At 38.9% G+C, this 19,557-nt stretch overlaps 2 protein-coding genes across 48 annotated transcripts in view; one reads left to right on the plus strand and one right to left on the minus strand.

Annotated features, from left to right (window-relative positions):
• Positions 1–11,337, plus strand: part of SORBS2 (sorbin and SH3 domain containing 2) — a 212,644-nt gene extending 201,307 nt beyond the window's left edge. For all 23 annotated transcript variants that reach the window (XM_070364400.1, XM_070364405.1, XM_070364404.1 and 20 more), the window contains 3 exons: positions 2,855–2,904; positions 6,723–6,829; positions 9,195–11,337. In XM_070364400.1, coding sequence (XP_070220501.1) covers positions 2,855–2,904; positions 6,723–6,829; positions 9,195–9,256 — 219 coding nt within the window. In that variant the 3' untranslated portion in view covers positions 9,257–11,337. The remainder of the gene's footprint in view (positions 1–2,854; positions 2,905–6,722; positions 6,830–9,194) is intronic.
• Positions 4,326–19,557, minus strand: part of LOC138985979 (cilia- and flagella-associated protein 61-like) — a 30,656-nt gene continuing 15,424 nt past the window's right edge. For 18 of the 25 annotated variants that reach the window (XR_011462934.1, XR_011462930.1, XR_011462918.1 and 15 more), the window contains one exon: positions 17,337–19,117. Coding sequence is in view for 1 of the 25 variants with exons in the window: in XM_070364423.1 (XP_070220524.1) it covers positions 7,916–8,010; positions 8,107–8,153; positions 18,995–19,117 (265 nt within the window). In the remaining 24 variants the exon portion in view is untranslated. Of the gene's footprint in view, positions 8,154–11,332; positions 15,571–17,336; positions 19,118–19,557 lie in introns of those variants that run through there. The other 7 variants (XR_011462931.1, XR_011462924.1, XR_011462925.1 and 4 more) reach the window with 5 other exon arrangements.

Genomic DNA, 19,557 nt, shown 5'->3' on the forward strand with positions numbered 1-19,557 from the left:
AGTTGGTGTAACTGGTCATCTTTCCTCCAAACTGGTTCCCAGGTGTCCACATTCACACGGAGATGAGTCCTATCAAAGGTAACCTCAGAAAAGTTCTAAAACTCTCTATTATAATAGATACAGAACTTCTCTGCTAATAAAAGCAGTGATAAATCCTGGCCTGAGTATGTGAACAGTATAGAAAACCAGTGTCCAGGAAAAAAAAAAAAGTGGGGGTGGGTCCTTTAAAGGATATGAAGGAAGTATTGGGAGAGACTGGTTAAAAAACAAGGACGTTACTGGCTGACACACCCAGGAACACGAATTAAGACACAGAGGCCTCTGGAATTAAGGTAGCCACATGATTCTGGTAAAAGCCTGACTTTGATAATTAGCAAAGAGATGGTTCATTTAAATGATTTAGGAGAGGAGTTGAATTAAAGAAATTAAACTAGTAGAACTACAATGACAACACTGGAAAAGTGCTATATGGGTTGTAATAAGTAAATTTTTTCAATATTAACAATCTGATTTTAAAGCTGTATTCACATTTTAACAGAGGCAGCAATGAAATTAGACCAACCAGTTTTACCAAGCGCTGATGCCACGATGTAGGAGTGAAGCTTTCACTCAACTCAGAAATATTAGAATGGTTTAAAAGTGTGAAAATAGGCATGCCATTTTTAGAGCACAATGAAATACATTTTACAAAACATTTTCTCTTAAAGCAAGAACATATACTATTTTCCTAATTATAACTTTGTTATACATTGTAAATGGCCCTGTGATTTTTTTGTGTGTGAGAGAATTAGTAGCTATCTTGGTAGGAGATTTGAAATATGGCATTTTAGATGTTTTTAAGTTGCATTTTTAAATGTAATATTTTTGAGTAACTAACACCAGCATTTTCAACATCATGTGGCTTGAATGCATAATCTTTGGCCTGAAATCTTACTCCTGGAAATGTGTTCTAAGGAATAGCTCAAAAGAAGAAAATATCTCTTTGTATAAAAATGTTTATAGCTTTGATATTTATGATAGTGAAAAAGGCAAGATCAATCTTAATTTCAAAAGCAAAAAAGAGAGAGAGATGACTAAGACAATCAAAAAAGATATATATACATATGTGAGGGAACATTATTCTGCAGTGATTTAAAATGAAAAAGAAGACTGAGAAAAGGAGACTGGAAATTATTACAAAACATAAATAGCAACTGATAAATACAAATCTTATTTCTGCATAAAATTATATAAGATATATATGTAATATATCATATATATATGATTGAATGAAAACTTGAAGAAATGTAGGCTTAAGAATGACTTAAGTTTACCTCTTTATTTAAATTGATTTAGTCTTAATCAATCTTTAAATAGTATATTTTATAATTTTAATAATAAATACATTGTTAGTTATTTTATATTTATGTACAGTCTAAGTATTATACTCTTAAGCCATACATGTGTTCAACAATTTTTATCCACTCTTTAATCTTACACTTATATATTCCATGCATAGACTGTTGAGTGAAATTTCTAAGAATATTGCTGGTAAATAGTAGGTTCCAATTACTATTAATTGAAAGCTTGAAGTTTTAGTAGTATAGTAACAAGCATCTAGTCTTCTATGCTAGACAGACAGCTTGGATGGGAAGGGAATGGATAAAGAATGCAGGAAGGGAGCAGGTTATAGACTCGTAGACTGAAAGAAACCCCAGAGTCACCCTCCATTCTTGAACCAGAGGGGTTTCGATGGACAGTTTGCAGGGGGGAATTCCCAGTCTCTCAGTTATCCATTTATAACTCCAGGATCCAGGAACTGACCCTGACGTCTAATGTCATGGATCTAAAATCTAATCATCAATAAGGAATTACTTTGATAATTGCCATGCAATTTGTCATTCAGATTCTGATTTATTTTTTACCACGTAGCCATCATTTATAAGAGAATGGTTTTGAAGTGTGTTGTGAATGAACTGTGATGCTTTTTTCCCCCTCTAAAAGGTAACATTTAGACAGTTGGTATAAATGACATCGAGTTTACATATTCAACAAACGTGTTAACTTTCATTCATTGAAGTATTTGTGTGGATATATGGGATTCAAAGGCTTGTCATTTCCAATATTATAAGTATCTATTACAGATACTGGTCTTGATGCTTAGTTTAAAAAGAAAGGAAACTCTTTTGAGAGTTCAGTGCACTGGGAATTTCTACCAATATTTCTCTTCTCAGGTAAAATGTTACGTGTTACCTGGATATTGTTTGTTACATGCAATTTAAAACTCTCTGTTTTCTGTTTTTAAAAATGCATGTGTTTCCTCCACATTGAGAACAGAGAGTGTTAATTCAAATGTAGCATGGCATGTCTGCCTCTTGACATGTTCCTCTGTACCGTATGTGAAAATGTTGTCTGTGAAGGAAAAGTATATTAGAATGAATGTGGATACTTTGCTGTTAAGACTACATGTGGTTTATTTTTTGCTTGTTTGAGAAAATGCTGAAGAATAAGGTTGAATGAAGATGTCCAGACTCCCCAGTCTAGTTATTTGGTGTCTATGTTCTTGCCATGTTCCTGGCCTTTGAAAAATCAATGGGACTGAGCCCTGAGTCTTCCTTAAAGCTTGAGCAGACGAGATTGCAGATATGTTTCAAACATTTGAACTTTGGTTATTTCGACTTAATTTAAAGCACCCTTCAAAATATTTTAATTATGAATCCTGTAGAAACCCTTTATTTGGTTTTTCTTTTCTTCCTCTTGGTTTTTTACAACAGGAAATATTAAATGTCAAGAAAAGTGCCATGCCATTATCCAAATTATCTTTTAATTAGTACCAGTTTAAGCATTGATTACATTGAAAATCATTTCATTTCAGCCACAGCGTCCTGTGTTTACTCATGAAAACATTCAAGGTGGGGGGGAACCGTAAGTATTCTTCTTATCTTCTAAATTTGAGACTAACCTTGACCCACAAAACAGACCATTGATGTACCATAAGCGAGGATGGTACAACTTTGCACATGAAAGAGACCAGAGTAACTAACATGAGATAAGACCTCCCTGATTAAGAGTAATTGCAATAACTTCCATCTTTCACAACAGAGAACAGAAGCTACTTTTGAAAAAAAATCCATGATTTTGCAAAGATTGATTTATGCACTCGAAAAACCTTCCAATGCTGTAGTGATTCCTAAGATTTATGAATCTGTCTCTCTCCCTGTTCTAACTCAGCATGTAGATTCTAGTAACTGCAGCCTTAAAGACACTGAAAATGTTCTAACATTGTTTTTATACATATTTGAAAAGCAAGAGAATGTCAAAGTAGACCTACAGTGATAAGTTAGTGACATAATTCCGAAGTTCCAGAATGTTGGAAATGGCAGTCTTAAAACATGCACTGTTTAAGTTACGTGATGTTTACTACCCAGAGGACCAGGAAAATAAATGCCTTTTCACACTTTCTTTCAAATCCCCACCTACTGATACTAAGTCAAACCAACCCTGAAGGTGTCACATACTGTCTTTAAGGTTGTCTTTCTGTTCCATTTTGCCCTAGGAAGACAGTCAGAGGTTATCCACTTCCTGTTGGCTGTTGCCTCTCTGAGTCAGGAGGGAGCCCCAGGGAAGGCGCGGGTACAGGGCTAAACCTTGTCGGGCTGACCTGAGGACACATAATGCGCCCCCTGCTGGCTGGCCAAGCTCCACTCCCCTCAGTTCAGTTCAGTTCAGTCGCTCAGTCCGACTCTTTGCGACCCCGTGGACTTCAGCACGCCAGGCTGGAGCAGAGCAATCCAGCAGGGCCTGGCGATCTCCCAGCCATTGGTCCCTCCTCACTGCTCACATACCTGGTGCTTAGCTAAAAGCACAGGTCTCAGAAGCCATCTCCCAACCCCAAACTAGCTCTCACTGGGTACAGCTAGAAAGAAATTTTTGTTAATGAAAAGAAAAGGTTTGGAGGAACAAATCATTTAAAATTTCATTTAGTTGGGGGAAAAAAAAGTTTAAATATAATCCTTTTAAGTCTAAAGGTTGACTTTGTGTTCTTTTTTACACAACTGACTATGAGATGAATCACAGAGAATAAATCCAAGACTGATTAGGTTTACTGCCCTGCATCATCAATGCATTATATTAGAAGCTTTTAATCAATTTATGAATTAGGATATAGGTGATATTACTCTGTTTCATATCATATGGAGTTAATACTCGCATGTGTTTATGAGCTCACAGGTGGGAGAGGGCACATTTTCAATGTCCCGCTTTGAACATTATAAAAATTCTTTATTAAGTTTCTATTTGATTACAATGCCAAGTATAGCTGCTTGTTGTTCAGTCGTTCAGTCATGTCCGACTGTTTGTGACCCCATGGACTGCAGGGTATCACTTAATCTCTTTCATTTAAGAAATAGGTTTTGATTGAAAATAGGAACAAAATGTTATCATGTCACTCCAATTCAGAAGTATGGTAAAATATGTTACAGAAAAAGCTGCAAGTTATAGACAGAGTTTCATGATTGGCCGAGCATTTCCTGTTTTAAAGACAAATTTCTTTCTGAGGCATCCTGGCCCCACCACCATCATTCATCTCACCAACACATCCTTCAAAACAGCATTTTTTTTTTTTAATTGTAATTCGACTGCATTTCCTGTCGTGCAAAACTGATTTTGAAAGCCAACAGAGGCAGGAGTATTTCTGAAAGGTTTGTTTATGTTTCCATGAAACTTCCAATTTTTTTTTTTTTTTTTTTTTGTGGTCTAATTAAACCAGAATGGTAAGTAAACTTTCACAAGCACACTGGTTTTCATCATGTTAAAGTGAAGTAGGAGTTCGTGCCAATTCTTTTTTTTTTTTTTTCACTCTTGGGACCTTGAGATTCTTCAAGCAGCTGGGATTTATGGCCTTAAATAGGCTCATTTCTGGGAGTGGTTGGAGATGGGCCTGGGTCAAGGCTGAAGCCTGAAGAGATCCAGTGTTTCCCAAAGTGAGAGATGCAATGTATATTCATAGACTTGGCAGCCCAGGAATGCCTATCTCCCTCAAACGTGAGACCAGAAAAGGAACGGTGGTGAGACTAGCTTCCCCCAGGGATGGACAAAAGGTACCATTCCTTCACCTGGGCATCTTCAAATCAAACAATAAAATAATCCGACCTCTCCAACCAGGGCTGGCCCCATGCAAACATCCAAATTCAGGAATGTTGGTACTCAAGACCTCCCTATTTTGCCACTGCTCTAGGATTTAGGCTATCTTTCTTAGCCCTTCCCCACAAGCAGAATCCTTTCTCTGCAGAAGACTTCAAAACCCCAAGTGGCTAAAAAGGTTTACCCAGAGAAAACAATGTTAACAGGGGAAGAAATCTCTAACATTGGAATTCCAGGCTTTGCTCTCAGGCCAGAGAAGATAATGTTTTCTAGGTGAGGCTGTTAGACACATCATCTTACCAGGTCTTTCCCCAGTACACCCTCCCCCAGTCCAGCTTTATCCAGACTCCCTCCTCCCCCATCCTGAAAAGTTTAGAGAAGCCAATGCAGCCTGTCTCTGATTTGTCACATGACATTTGAGTTCAGGTGAGGGAATAGTTTTGTTCTACCAAAGGATTATTCTCTTGACTGAATGAAGTAATCAAAACAAATCATTCTTGTTCCTGAGCAATATCCAATATTATCAGCCTTTTAAAGTTGGCGTGAAAAAATCCAAAGTGCCCTGAAATGTGGTTCTTATTTCCTACTTTTCCAAAATTACATTAACTGTTAAGAAGAACAGCAGAAACAAATTCATTAACTTAAAAAAAAAAAAAAATCCCCCTCACAATACTGGTAATATTTTAGTAGTAATATGTCATTTTCATGTTAACTGCATATCAAATACTTCCTGACCCTCTAAACTGTTAGAATCAGTGTCCTTCCAAAATGCCAGTCCATATTAATATGCATGCTATTTTATTACCCCCAATTCTCTGAGTTTATTACTGATTGATGCCACCAAAATATATGCTCTCAAAGAATTCAAAGAAAGAAAGAAAAGTGGCAGCATTCATTCAATAATACTTTTACATACATTTATTTCAAGAGAGAGTTTTTACATTAAGCACAATTTTTCCAGGACCTTTTAAAAAAGAACTTATGTCTCTAAATCTACTGCTTGAGATCACCACTTACACTGATGCAAACTACGAAATTAAACTATTTTAAAGACTTCCTCCCAGGAAAAAAAAATAAACTTCTCTTTTATAGTAATTTCCACATAGCAATATAAAAGCTTTATCTGAGACATTTTGTACATCTCAATTTAGAATCATTTGAAAATTCCACTTGCAAGTTGCAGTTCCTTGCTTCTGAATATGGCTAAAACCATAATTCCTTCTTGTTTTATATAGCTGAAAAGTACACATACCACTTCTCTTATAGTCTGTATTATTTTTTAATGTCCAAATGATAGCTATCTATGACTGTACAATTGAAGTGCAGATCAAATTTATAAATGTTAAAATGTTTTAATACAACTCATGAATATTAGAATCTTCCATAAATTGTCCTCATTGTGAGTTCTGAAATGCTGTTAGAGTGGTCTAATTCTTATGAAAACTTAACTACCTCTACTTACTTTACAACCTTACCAAAAACTTATACTACCTAATTAATATGTTAAGGATAGGTTCAAAGTAAAATAAATATAATATTCTTTTGGTAGTTTCATAGAAGTGCAAAAAAATTTTTTAACACGTGCATTTGTCTTGTTTAAGGTTTCAGGCTCTGTATAACTATACTCCTAGGAATGAAGATGAGCTGGAGCTCAGAGAAAGTGATGTCATTGATGTGATGGAAAAATGTGATGATGGATGGTTTGTGGGTATGTGTACATTTCCTTTCAGGCATTTGGCCATTTTATAATTTGCTTATGTTTGCTCCCGTGCATGGTTGGATGTGATAGTCAAGCTTTCTTTGATTTCATAATGCCTTTATCTTTCACACATCCATATGCATTATGTAATCCTAGGGCAACTGCATTTTGAATAGAATTTAGTATTACTGCTTCAGGTATATGTGGTTTCCTGCTGGTTTTATTTCCAAGTCAACTGAAAGAAGAAGACTTCTCTAAATAGCACCAATCAGTAAAGGCTGAGATCTGAGAACAACAACGAGCTGTCCCCTAGATGAGAAACACGAATATTCTATTCAGCACAGAATGCTGGTCATCAGCAGTGAGGATCTAATCTGAGAAAACAGACGAAATGAACAACTCATGCTTGACTAGGTCTGCTGGAGGTGCCCTTCATTGTTGTTCGGTCACTCGGTTGTGTCCCACTCTTTGCGACCCCGTGGACTACAGCATGCCAGGCTTCCCTGTCCTTCAGTATCTCCCAGAGTTTGCTCAAACTCATGTCATTGAGTTGGTGATGCCATCCAACCATCTCATCCTCTGTTGCCCCCTTCTCCTCCTGCCCTCAATCCCTCCCAGCATCAGGGTCTTTTCCAATGAGTCGGCTCTTCACATCAGGTGGCCAAAGTATTGGAGCTTCAGCTTCAGCATCAGTCCTTCCGATGAAGACTCGGGGTTGATTTCCTTTAGGATTGACTGGTTTGATCTCCTTGCTGTCCAAGGGATTCTCAGGAGACTTCTCTAGCATCACAGTTCAAAAGCATCGATTCTTAGGCACTCAGCCTTCTTTATGGTCTGACTCTCACGTCTACTGGAAAAACCTTAACTTTGACTAGAGGAACCTTTGTTGGCAAAGTGAGGTCTCTCCTTTTGAATACATTATCTAGGTTTGTCATAGCTTTTCTTAAGAATTCACTGATCCACCTTAGCTTCAATATGTGGTCCAAGTAGAGAGAAGTTCCATTCTTACCACATACAAAACAACCCCATTCTTACCATCTTGAAAGAAAACTACAGGTTTTCTGAGAAATTTTTTGTAGACAAGCATACCATACACTAAGTCACAGAGGAAAGAGATAAAAAGGAAACAGACGTAGGAAGATGAAGGATACAGCTGATGGAGGTACGAAGGCTTTCTGTAGACAGTCCAGCTGTGGGGAAATAAAGGAGCAAAGACCACATTAGCAGCCACAAGCCTCTGCCTCTGTTTATATTAATTCCCCACTGAGAAGAGTAAAATGGCTTACCTGTACAGGGATAAAGAAGATCAGTCATCAAACCAGGACAGTAAGCTCTAGAGGGTAAATGAGAAAGGGAAGTACAAAGACTGTGTTCACTCTTCATGAGCTGGAAAACCTAAGGAAGAATTTGGTACACTTGCTCTTCCAAAAAGCTTCAAAGGAATTATGATATTTGAATCCAAAGGCGATCATCATGATGGTCCTTTATGCATTTGGTTTTACTCCTCATATTAGAAACTTCCCCAATGATAGAACCCTCGCCCGCTAACAGTGGTCTGCCTTTTTTTCTTTAGTGATTTGGTAAGTTGTTCAAATTTTCTGTATTTTATGAAGGACCCTGGCAGGGCTATTTGTAAATGAATGCTGTGGCATTCAGCACGATCTTCTATGAAATAACAAACCTGGGTGGTGACGGCATCCCTGATAAAGCTTTTGTGTTACACTGTGCTAAGGAGCCGTGACAGACCTCCTGCTCACAGAACCAAGCCTTGGTGTGGGCCTTTTCCAGTCCATCCTATCCCACGGCCAGCCCCATCTTTATTGAGAAGATTGTACCCACATGCATTTCCTCTTCCGCTCCTCACTCCTGTCTAGCAGCCTCAGTGATGGAGCCCCATCATACTCAAGTATCCTTGTTCTTAAAAACCCACCTCCTCAGCGAGACTGTCTCTCCCCTCAGACCAAGAGGCTGAGCTTTTCTCTTTAGCCTGGTGTGATGGGAGCAGTTGGATGGCATCACCGACTTGATGGACATGAGTTTGAGCAAGCTCTCCAGGAGTTGGTGATGGACAGGGAAGCCTGGCGTGCTGCAGTCCATGGGATCGCAGAGAGTCAGACACGACTGAGCAACTGAACTGAACTCAACTCAACTGATGGGAGTGAAGCCTTTAAGCTTAAGAAGTGATGAAGGCATCGGGCAGTAGAGATTAGACTGCCGACTCTGTCATCCCATCCCTTCAATGAGTCTCTCTTCTTCTCCAAACTCTGAGGGCTTGCTCTCTTAGTGAGTTTTCAAGCCCACTTGAACTGATGAACTGGTATCTCACGGTTGTTACCCATCCCCCACCCATTTCCTTTATCATTTCTATTTTCAGGAACCTCTAGAAGAACCAGATTCTTTGGTACTTTTCCCGGAAACTATGTCAAGAGGCTGTGAATCACTCTCCTGGTTATTTATGCCGCATTTCAGCAGCACATCTGCATAACCTTGCCTGAGAGATCCCGCAGGGCTCCTGCTGTAATGCCTTCCATTTCCAACAGAAGTCACCCACCGTCACCATCTCCACCTGCCACCAGACCACCAGCAACTGAACTGCCACGCCTTGGGGAGATGGGTGGATTAGCCTCCGTGTGAAAGTGCATATTCCTGCTTTCTGCTCTAAACTTGGAAAAGTGGATGTGTGGCATCAGAAAGAAAACCCTATGCTTAATAAGGGTTGAGCAGTTGAGGCAAAAAAATAAGTGTCTCAAGGAGGCTCCCCGGTCCACTTTGGAAGCTGCCCTCCCTTCAGGCAACCAGAAGATTGTTTCTTACTACTCGCTGTGGTTCGCATTTTCACCTTCTTAGCTTGGCAGTATATTTTCCTTTCACGAGTTTGCCTAGTGTCCTGGTTTACACGATATGACAACTGTACTTCAACTATTGTTTGCCTGCACTTATCTGTTGTAATATGCACAGTGATTACAAAATCTAAAGTAAGAGTAGGAAAGTTAATTCGAATGAGTGTGATTTTGTTGAATTGAATGTGAGTTTCCAGTAGGAGTCTTTTCCTGCAGGTTTTCTTTTTGTACTTTTTAGAAGTGCAAACAATAAGTGAATAAGAGCCTTTGGTAATAATCATGAGAATATAAGAGGTTTAGCTAGACTACAAAAAAAAATAACTATTGTGTTGTAAAGTTGCATTGCTATTTTATATTAAAATGTAATAATCAGCATAATGAACAATGAGCTCTTAGTGTTTTATTTATCTGATAAAAGTTAAATAAAAGCAGTGTTAGTGACAGAGGCAATGAATTATTCTAACATAGACACTTGAAAGTATGTGTGAGCAATATTCATAGGTAAGATTTCACTGTGTGTACACATGCACATCTGAGATTGTATGAAAACAGACAATCCATATGCTATGTTGTACATTTTATGGAAATGTAGAAGAATCTCACACATTATTTTATAGACATAGAGTACTTTGGAAGCATCACAAGTATTAAGGCTGGTTTTAGTAAGGATTATGGTCAATACAATTATTTTTACTATGATAATTATTTTTCTTCTCTGGAACTCAGAATCCTGGCTACATTTGAGGACAGGAATATGTTGAGCCTGATTTTCCTGGTGTGTGTAAACTATTTCCTCGGAATACATTAGGCACTTTTGAGAGACAATGTTAAATCATTCAGGTTATATTTTCTGCCCTGAAGTAGAAACCTACGAGATGATATTAGGACCTGAAAGATTTAACGTGGTTAACAGTGCCTGAATTACGCATACCCTGAGAACTAGCTTTGTATTTCTTATGACTTTGCATAAGAACTATTCATATTTGGATCTTCAGCACCTTATAGATAAAACTTTTTACAGCATTTCTTCTGTGGACAGTGATTGATCTTTTCACAATGTATGTAGACTCTAGAATTTTGTACATACATTTGCTCTTTTTTTTGTACAGACTATTTAGTTGTTGAGAAGACAGGGGAATTTCCTAATTTGGTCTTTATCCTTCATTTAAACTAAGCTAAAACACCTTCAACAGAGCATCCTTTACATCTCCCACAAATCATTATTATGACTCAACAGTGCGATTCTGTAAGATAGCACTTTTGCAAAAGTTTATGAATATAAGATTTTAGCAGCCAAACTAAAATGTATATAAATACTGATTATAGAGGAATTTCACTAGGAAGAAGGTAAAGAAACATCTTTGAGTAGCCTACCTTGATTATTGTCAAGTTCACAGCCAGCTTTATATTTTAAAGGCTTTGGGTTTGAAATTAGGTCAACTGCATGCAGCTTTGCTGATAAATGAATAATTACCTTTGATGCCATTTATGAGAGAAGACTTCAATATCTGTTGCCTGTCATACTTAAGAAAAATTAATGTTTCTACTCTCTGTATCTGATTTTAAAAGGAAAAATATTCATACCAAGCTTTTAGGTAATTGACTTCAAATTCTTACAAGCAAAGGTCATTGTGTTTTTCTTGAATAGACATCTAATAAATTTTGCTTGGACATATACTTCAGCTTTTCTTCTTGACATTTATCCTTACATGAATTGTGTATTTTATTCCAACTGGTTAGATAAACTCAGATAACATGCATTTGCTCTGTGTTCTCTTGACACACAAATGGAGAAAAGATGCATTTGGATCAGCTCAGATAAGAAATATTTTTTAACACCATCACCAAAGCTCCTTTGCTAAATACCCTTTGGTTAAAGATTGTTCTTCAGCTAAAACAACACATTTTAAAATATTTCTGCCTCAAAAATAGCTATTTTTTCCAAGGACAAGTTAATTATAAGAAGTTGTAAGCACTTTACAAATTCAACAATCTTAAGTTCAACATCCTTGCCCCAAAAAGCTTTATCACCATTGGCATGGCAAACTGTTAATACTCACAAGTGCTCAATGAATCTCAAATTATGTGTTGCCATTGAGTGTCATTCCTTTATCTCAACAGATAGTAAGCAGCTAGCTCTCCCACTTGGATCCTTTCTAATAAACTGGAGTCCTTTCTGGCTCTATGTGCTTCAGCCCTCTTCCATATCTATCACTCACATACTCAGAAACACGGACATTCCTCTGTTGGCAATTTAGTTATCAATGTTGTCTTATCGTGTAGCTTCACCCTAAAACCCACCCTGATCCCCTCTATTCCACTGGGTAGTTTCCACCATGTATTAGCTTTCCACAAAAGTATGTTTCCATTGTAGGAAGAATACACGCTGTATTATTATTCTAGTCCCTGGTTTTGTGAGAACATTGATGGGTAATTTAACCAGGTGAATCTGATCAAATGCAGGAAGCTGTTGGTGAACTTTCTGCAAGAGAATCTGCCAAATGATCGGCACTCTAAATACATAAATCTGGGATTTTATAAACCACGTGCATCAAAATCTGGACTTCCTTGTCTCACTGGAGAATTTTATCATCTGTGCTACTCTGCAGAATCTGTTGAGATGCCCCAGCAACTCTGTCAAAGCCCAAGCTCAAGAATGCCTAAACAGGGACTTCCCTGGTGGTTCAGTGATTCTCAACCAGTGATAGATATCCACGCTGTCAGTGCAGGAGGCATGGGTTTGATCCTTGGTCAGGGATCCTGTATGCCACATGGCACAGGCGAAAAAAAAAAAAAGAAGAATGAAAATAGTACAAAGAATTCCTAAACAGCTTTGCATTTTGCCCAGACTTCTGACTCAGCCACGCCAGCACTGCTGTCAGATGCAGACTGGCCATAACCAGCACTCAGCCCTCCTGCCGTGCTTCCTCACTCTCTGGGTTGAATGCTGAATTATTTTTTTTGTTCCAAAATTGATGCTTAGTGACCTATTTTACTTGATTTTATGTCAATGCACGATCATCAATGAAATTCCTCATTTACGCCATTAATGGTTGCCTTGGTAGGTAGAATAGGATCCATTTTGTTGTGAAACCAACACAATAAGCCCTGTAGAGCACTGTCTCTACTCGTCGGCCTCAGTGGGCTGCGGACTCACACCCGTGCACCAACCAGCCAGCCGGGTCAAGGGAGGGGCAGCAGGAAGGGACCCTCTGACGTTTTATGTGCCAAATTTTAATCCCTCCTTTGCACTGAGGGGGTGGGAATGAATACAAATATGCATGTCCACTTCTTATTTGATAAGCAGCAGAAAGAACCTGATAGAGTAACTGTCTGTTGCCATGATGATCCACGGCTTGATCTCTGTGTGTAGGTGGTCAGTTTGTGTGGCCTGATCACTTCTTCCTACTGTTTTTCTGATTTCAGCCACAAATGGATCAGATAGAATAAGCACTTTGTCAGCTTCCAAAAGCCTATTTACAGATTGAACTATTTCATCTTCCTTTCCAGATTGTAGCCCTTCAATTGTTGTTTATGTAGCAATTATGATTTCAAATTATTTACTCATCATGGATGACTGGGTTAGACCACAAGCAGAGACTAGCATTAGTTGTAGAGAGTCTACAATAAGAAACTGTAAACTATGGTCTGCGGACCAAATTCAGCCTGCTGCCTGTGTTTATTTGGTCTGCAAGTTAAGAATGGTTTGTACAGATGAACATGGGCAATCGATTTGATGATAAGGAGCACTGACTTGGAGCCCCAATTAAGTCAAACGTTCCTCCCCAGAAAAAGAATCCCTTTCTTTTCAATGGTAGGTCTATATTAGAGAAACTTTATTCTGTTATTATATTTGGATTTCATCAATTCAAAATTGGTAGGAATTAGTTTTCTCTCTGTAATGTAAATTCAGTTCAGTTGCTCAGTTGTGTCCGACTCTTTGCAATCCCATGAACCGCAGCACACCAGTCCTCCCTGTCTATCACCAACTCCCGAGTCCACTCAAACTCATGTCCATTGAGTTGGTGATGCCATCCAACCATCTCATCCTCTGTTGCCCCCTTCTCCTGCCCTCAATCTTTCCCAGCATCAGGGTCTTTTCCAACGAGTCAGCTCTTTGCATAATGTGGTCAAAGTATTGGAGTTTCAGCTTCAACATCAGTCCTTTCAATGAACACGCAGGACTGATCTCCTTTAGGATGGACTGGATCTCCTTGCAGTCCAAGGGACTCTCAAGAGTCTTCTCCAACACATAAATTCTTCAGCACTCAGCTTTCTTTATAGTCCAACTCTCACATCCATACATGACTACTGGAAAAACCATAGCCTTGACTAGACAGACCTTTGTTGGCAAAGTAATGTCTCTGCTTTTGAATATGCTATCTAGGTTGGTCATAACTTTCCTTCCAAGGAGTAAGCGTCTTTTAATTTCATGGCTGCAGTCACCATCTGTAGTGATTTTGGAGCCCAAAAAATAAAGTCAGCCACTGTTTCCCCATCTATTTGCTATGAAGTGATGGGACCAGATCCCATGATCTTAGTTTTCTGAATGTTGGGCTTTAAGCCAACTTTTTCACTCTCCACTTTCACTTTCATCAAGAGGCTCTTTAGTTCTTCTTCATTTTCTGCATAAGGGTGGTGTCATCTGCATATCTGAGGTTATTGATATTTCTCCCAGCAATCTTGATTCCAGCTTGTGCTTCCTCCAGTCCAGCATTTCTCATGATGTACTCTGCATATAAGTTAAATAAGCAGGGTGACAAATATACAGCCTTGACGTACTCCTTTTCCTATTTGGGACCAGTCTATTGTTCCAAGTCCAGTTCTAACTGTTGCTTCCTGACCTGAGTACAGGTTTCTCAAGAGGCAGGTCAGGTGGTCTGGTATTCCCATCTCCTTCAGAATTTTCCACAGTTTATTGTGATCCACACAGTCAAAAGCTTTGGCATAGTCAATAAAGCATAAATAGATGTTTTTCTGGAACTCTCTTGCTTTTTCCATGATCCAGCAGATGTTGGCAATTTGATCTCTGGTTCCTCTGCCTTTTCTAAAACCAACTTGAACATCTGGAAGTTCACGGTTCATATATTGCTGAAGCCTGGCTTGGAGAATTTTGACTAGCATGTGAGATGAGTGCAATTGTGCAGTAGTTTGATCATTCTTTGGCATTGCCTTTCTTTGGGATTGGAATGAAAACTGACCTTTTCTAGTCTTGTGGCCACTGCTGAGTTTTCCAAATTTGCTGACATATTGAGTGCAGCACTTTCACAGCATCATCTTTTAGGATTTGAAATAGCTCAACTGGAATTCCATCACCTCCACTAGCTTTGTTCGTAGTGATGCTTCCTAAGGCCCACTTGACTTCGCATTCCAGGATGTCTGGTTCTTGGTGAGTGTGAGTGATCACACCATCGTGATTATCTGGGTCATGAAGATCTATTTTGTACAGTTCTTCTGTGTATTCTTGCCACCTCTTCTTAATATCTTCTGCTTCTGTTAGGTCCATACCATTTCTGTCCTTTATTGAGCCCATCTTTGCATGAAATTTTCCCTTGGCATCTCTAATTTTCTTGAAGAGATCTCTAGTCTTTCCCATTCTATTGTTTTCCTCTATTTCTTTGCATTGATCGCTGAGGAAGGCTTCCTTATCTCTCCTTGCTATTCTTTGGAACTCTGCATTCAAATGGGTATATCTTTCCTCTTCTCCTTTGCTTTTTGCTTCTCTTTTCTTAGCTATTTGTAAGGCCTCCTCAGACAGCCATTTTTCTTGTTTGCATTTCTATTTCTTGGGGATGGTCTTGATTCCTGTCTCCTGTACAACGTCACGAACCTCCATCCATGTAAATAGGTCCATAATATCCTCAATCTTGCTTCCTGGACCACAAAACCTGAAATACTTGCTCTCTGTCCCTTTATAGGAAAAAAAAAACAAAACTAAAAACTGTGAACCCCTCATCTATTCAAATCGTCAGTCACAAACCTGGAAACCAACTAGAGAGAAAGGAAAGCTGAATGTCTGCTGTATACCAGACTGTCATTTACAAGCATTCTTTCTTCATCCTCACAACAGATCTAAGAGGAAATCTCTATGACCATTTTACAGATGAGGACATTGAGGCTATGAGAAGTTAATACAAAATATGCAATGGAAGCTGAATTCAGACTCTGGGGTCTATCTACCAAGCTTGTACTCCTTCTTCTAAGCCAGCTGAGCCTGGTGCTATACACTTTTGATCAGATCGTGTGCAGTCAGAGTCAAACAGCTACATCCACCCAGCTCCCTCCCTATCACTTCCCTCTCACGAACTCTGCCATTAGCAACAGCCAGCCACTCACAGCAGCATCAAGCTGTGCCCAAGATGACAAAGAGGCGTCTGCTTTTGCCCACCACCATAGTGTTTCCCTGAGGAAAGCTAATTTGGGTTTCTAAAAGTACACAGTAACCAGTGAGGCTATAACTTCAATTATTGGCATGTCTCAGCTGAGCAAGATCCTGCCCGTGAGCTGTGATTCATGAAGGTCCTAGAGGCTGTTGATGATGAGTCACGTCAGCAGCTGATGGTGCTCAGGGGATGCTTAGTATTGTGGAGCCATTTGGAGAAGAGCAAGGCCAGCATGCTCTAAGAACATGGTGTGCTTATTGGACCTCTTTTCAATAAACAAAGCCCCAGGATACACTAGCCATTCTCTGCTGGATGACAGTCTGAGTGACTGAGAGCCTTAGCTCACGGCTAAATTCAGCCCCGCCATGGCTCAGGAAAGTTCCATCTGAGCTCATGCACGTACATATATCTTGACCCAAAAGACTTTCAGTACAAGGCAGAAATCTGCCTAGCGAATCTTCACCTGTTCCTTTGGGGTTTCTTGTTTCATCCTTTTCCCTAAAATACGATGGGTGACTCAGTTGTCCTGGTGTCTTCCAAAAATAAGCACCACTGAAAACAAAACTCTGGTTACCATTAACAACACCCGTGGGTGAGTGTCAACTCTTGCACTGATCAGACAGAAAGCTGGAGAATGACTTTGCAAACATTTTTGTCTTTTTTAATTTACAAGCCAAACGTGTATTGTAGGAAAAATTAGAAAATATAAATGAGCAGAAAGAAAAAACACTGAATCACTCAGGATCTCATTCAGGGTAAAGATTATCATTTGGAATATATCCCTCCATAATGTTTTTCTGTACATGTGTATTAGCCTGTTGTATGTGTGTGCACATGTGTGTGTGTGAAAAAAAAATGGAATCATACTGAACATATTACTTGACATTTAACATTGAACAGGACTCTGAAATACTAAATAAATAGTATTTCAATTCAACATTACCAAGGTTTACAAAACCTGTGAGAAAAAGTCAAAGTCAACCCCAGGATTCATGAAAATGTAATGAACACAAAGCCAAGAGGCAAGAACTACAGAATTACCACTAGGCTAGAAAATCTGCTGCAATCCAAGGAATTGGTAAATGAAAGAAAGAAAAGATCAAGAGAGAGAAGAAATAATATTTATTATCTCCCTGCCATAAGCCACCACATGCATTAGGCATTTTTATAGCTAAGGGGGTGGCTAAAGGAAGAGAGAGATTAAAATGAGAAATGTATGAATTACAGAGGAGTTGGATACAACATCCAAACTGTCCTGGGAGTTAGCTGAGTGCACAAGTTTTGAATCAAAACTGAGAGAATGGATAATAATTTATTTTGAAAGTAGATATATTCCAGAAAAGTTAGATCTAAAACATTTTCATAATGTACTAGCACAGTGCTTCTCACCAAGAGCAATTTTGTCCCTCTCCCAGGGGACATCAGGCAATGTATGAAGACATTTTTGGTTGTCACAAGTGGGGGTGCTATTGGCTCCAGTTGTTGACTGGATATAAACTACCAATGTTTCTCCTGAGGGTGTAAGTACTGATAAAGCCATGATGAGGTATAAGCTCAAGAGTTTACAGATAATATTTATTCTAGAGAAATTCCCTTAGACAAAATGGCAAGGAATCAACATACTTTTTCTAAAGACTCACTCACTATTTAACCACGTCAACTAAAACTGGTGTCAAAATTAGATAGGAATAAATATTGGCTTTATTGGGTCTCTAATGAACATCAACCCATAGGACTCTTTCTACTGTCATTGCTCAAAACCATTAGTCTATATCTGAGCCTGTGCCCCTGGATTTTTTTCTGCAGATGAGCTTTGATACAAGGAATAGGCTATCAAGTCCACATATTCAAGGCATCCTGGCTTGAAGATTCCTGACTGCAAGCTGCCAATATCTCAACTAAGCTCCCCTGGGGCCTGAGACCCAGAGCTCTGACACGGCCAGACACGACTGCTGTTGATCATTCCACTGGGCTCGTTTGGGGACTCATTATCTATAGAAGATATTTAACTCAAAACAAAACAAATACATACTTAGTCGTAGAGCTATTCAGAACCTGTGTGTGTCACCATAGACCAGACCTGGGACATGAGGCTTGATTACTTTTTTTTTTTTTAACTTTACAATATTGTATTACTTTTTAAAATTTTTCTGAAGTATAGTTGATGTACAGTATTATGTTCATTTCAGGTGTACAACCTAGTGATCTGACAAACACATTACAAGATGACCACAACAAGCTTAGTAACTACTCATCACCTGCAAAATTATTATGGCATTATTATCTGTATTACAGTATTACTGTCTGCTACATACTACATCCTTGTGACTTATTATGTAACTGAAAATTTGCAACTATTAATCTCCTTTACCTATTTCGCCCAGTCCCCTACCCTTCTCCCCATCAGCAACACTTCATCTGTTCTCTATAAGCCTGGTTTTCGTTTGTTCATTTGTTTTGTTTTTTAGATTCTACATGTAAATGAGATCTTGTGGTATTCTTCTTTCTCTAATTTCACTTGGCATAATATCCTCTGGGTCCATCCATGTCGTCACAAATAGCACAAATTTCATTCTTGCTATGGCTGAGTAATCTTCCATTGCATATATACACCGTATCCTCTTCATGCATTTGTCTGTCAGTGAACACCTAGGTTGCTTCCGTGTCTTGGTTATTGTAAATAATGCTGCAATGAACATGGGGGTGTGGATATCTTTCCAAATTACTGTTGTTTTCTTCAGGTAAATACCTAGAAATGGAATTGCTGGGTCATTTGGTAGTTTTACTTTTTAATAATTTTGAGGAACTTCCATACTATTTCCCACAGTGGTTGCACTGATTTACATTCCCACCAACAGTGCACACAAGTTCCCTTTTCTCTACACCCTCATCAACGCTTGTTATTTCCTGGCTTTTTGATGATAACCATTCTGACAGGTGTGATGTGATACCTCGTTGTGGTTTTGATCTGCATTTCCCTGATGTTGAGTGATGTTGAACATCTTCTCATGTGTCTGTTGACCATCTGTAGGCTTACTTTGCTAGTAAGAAAATCCCTCCTTGGAAGTCTGCTCCTGTAAAAACCAGGCAGTTATTAGATAGCTTATCAGAGTTGCTGATAGCATAGGCTTCTGCCTAGAATTACTGGCATTTTCCCCCAACTCATCAGCTAAGAAAGATAGTTACTGGTGGACAGAAATGAGTTGGAACTAGCAAGTTGATCTTTGACCTACTCCCTAAGAAAACACTGGTACTATTTGTTCAAAGTATTTACAATGAAGCCCCTAAAATATCATCTTCTCTCCCTTTCCCTTCCTTCTTTCTTCTAATGGAGGAATCTCAAAATGCTTATGAATTCTGAGCTACTGCTATCTAGACTTCCCACCACCACCACCACCACCACCCCCCCCCCCAACAAACAGTTAGCCTTTGGTCAGCTGTCAGACGATATGACAACAAGCTTAGCATACATCTGCCCCTGGATTAATGGGCTTGGTATTTCTTTCACTATTAA

This window comes from Bos mutus, chromosome 27 (genome assembly GCF_027580195.1).
Source record: "Bos mutus isolate GX-2022 chromosome 27, NWIPB_WYAK_1.1, whole genome shotgun sequence".
In the NCBI taxonomy this organism is placed as follows: Eukaryota; Metazoa; Chordata; class Mammalia; order Artiodactyla; family Bovidae; genus Bos; species Bos mutus.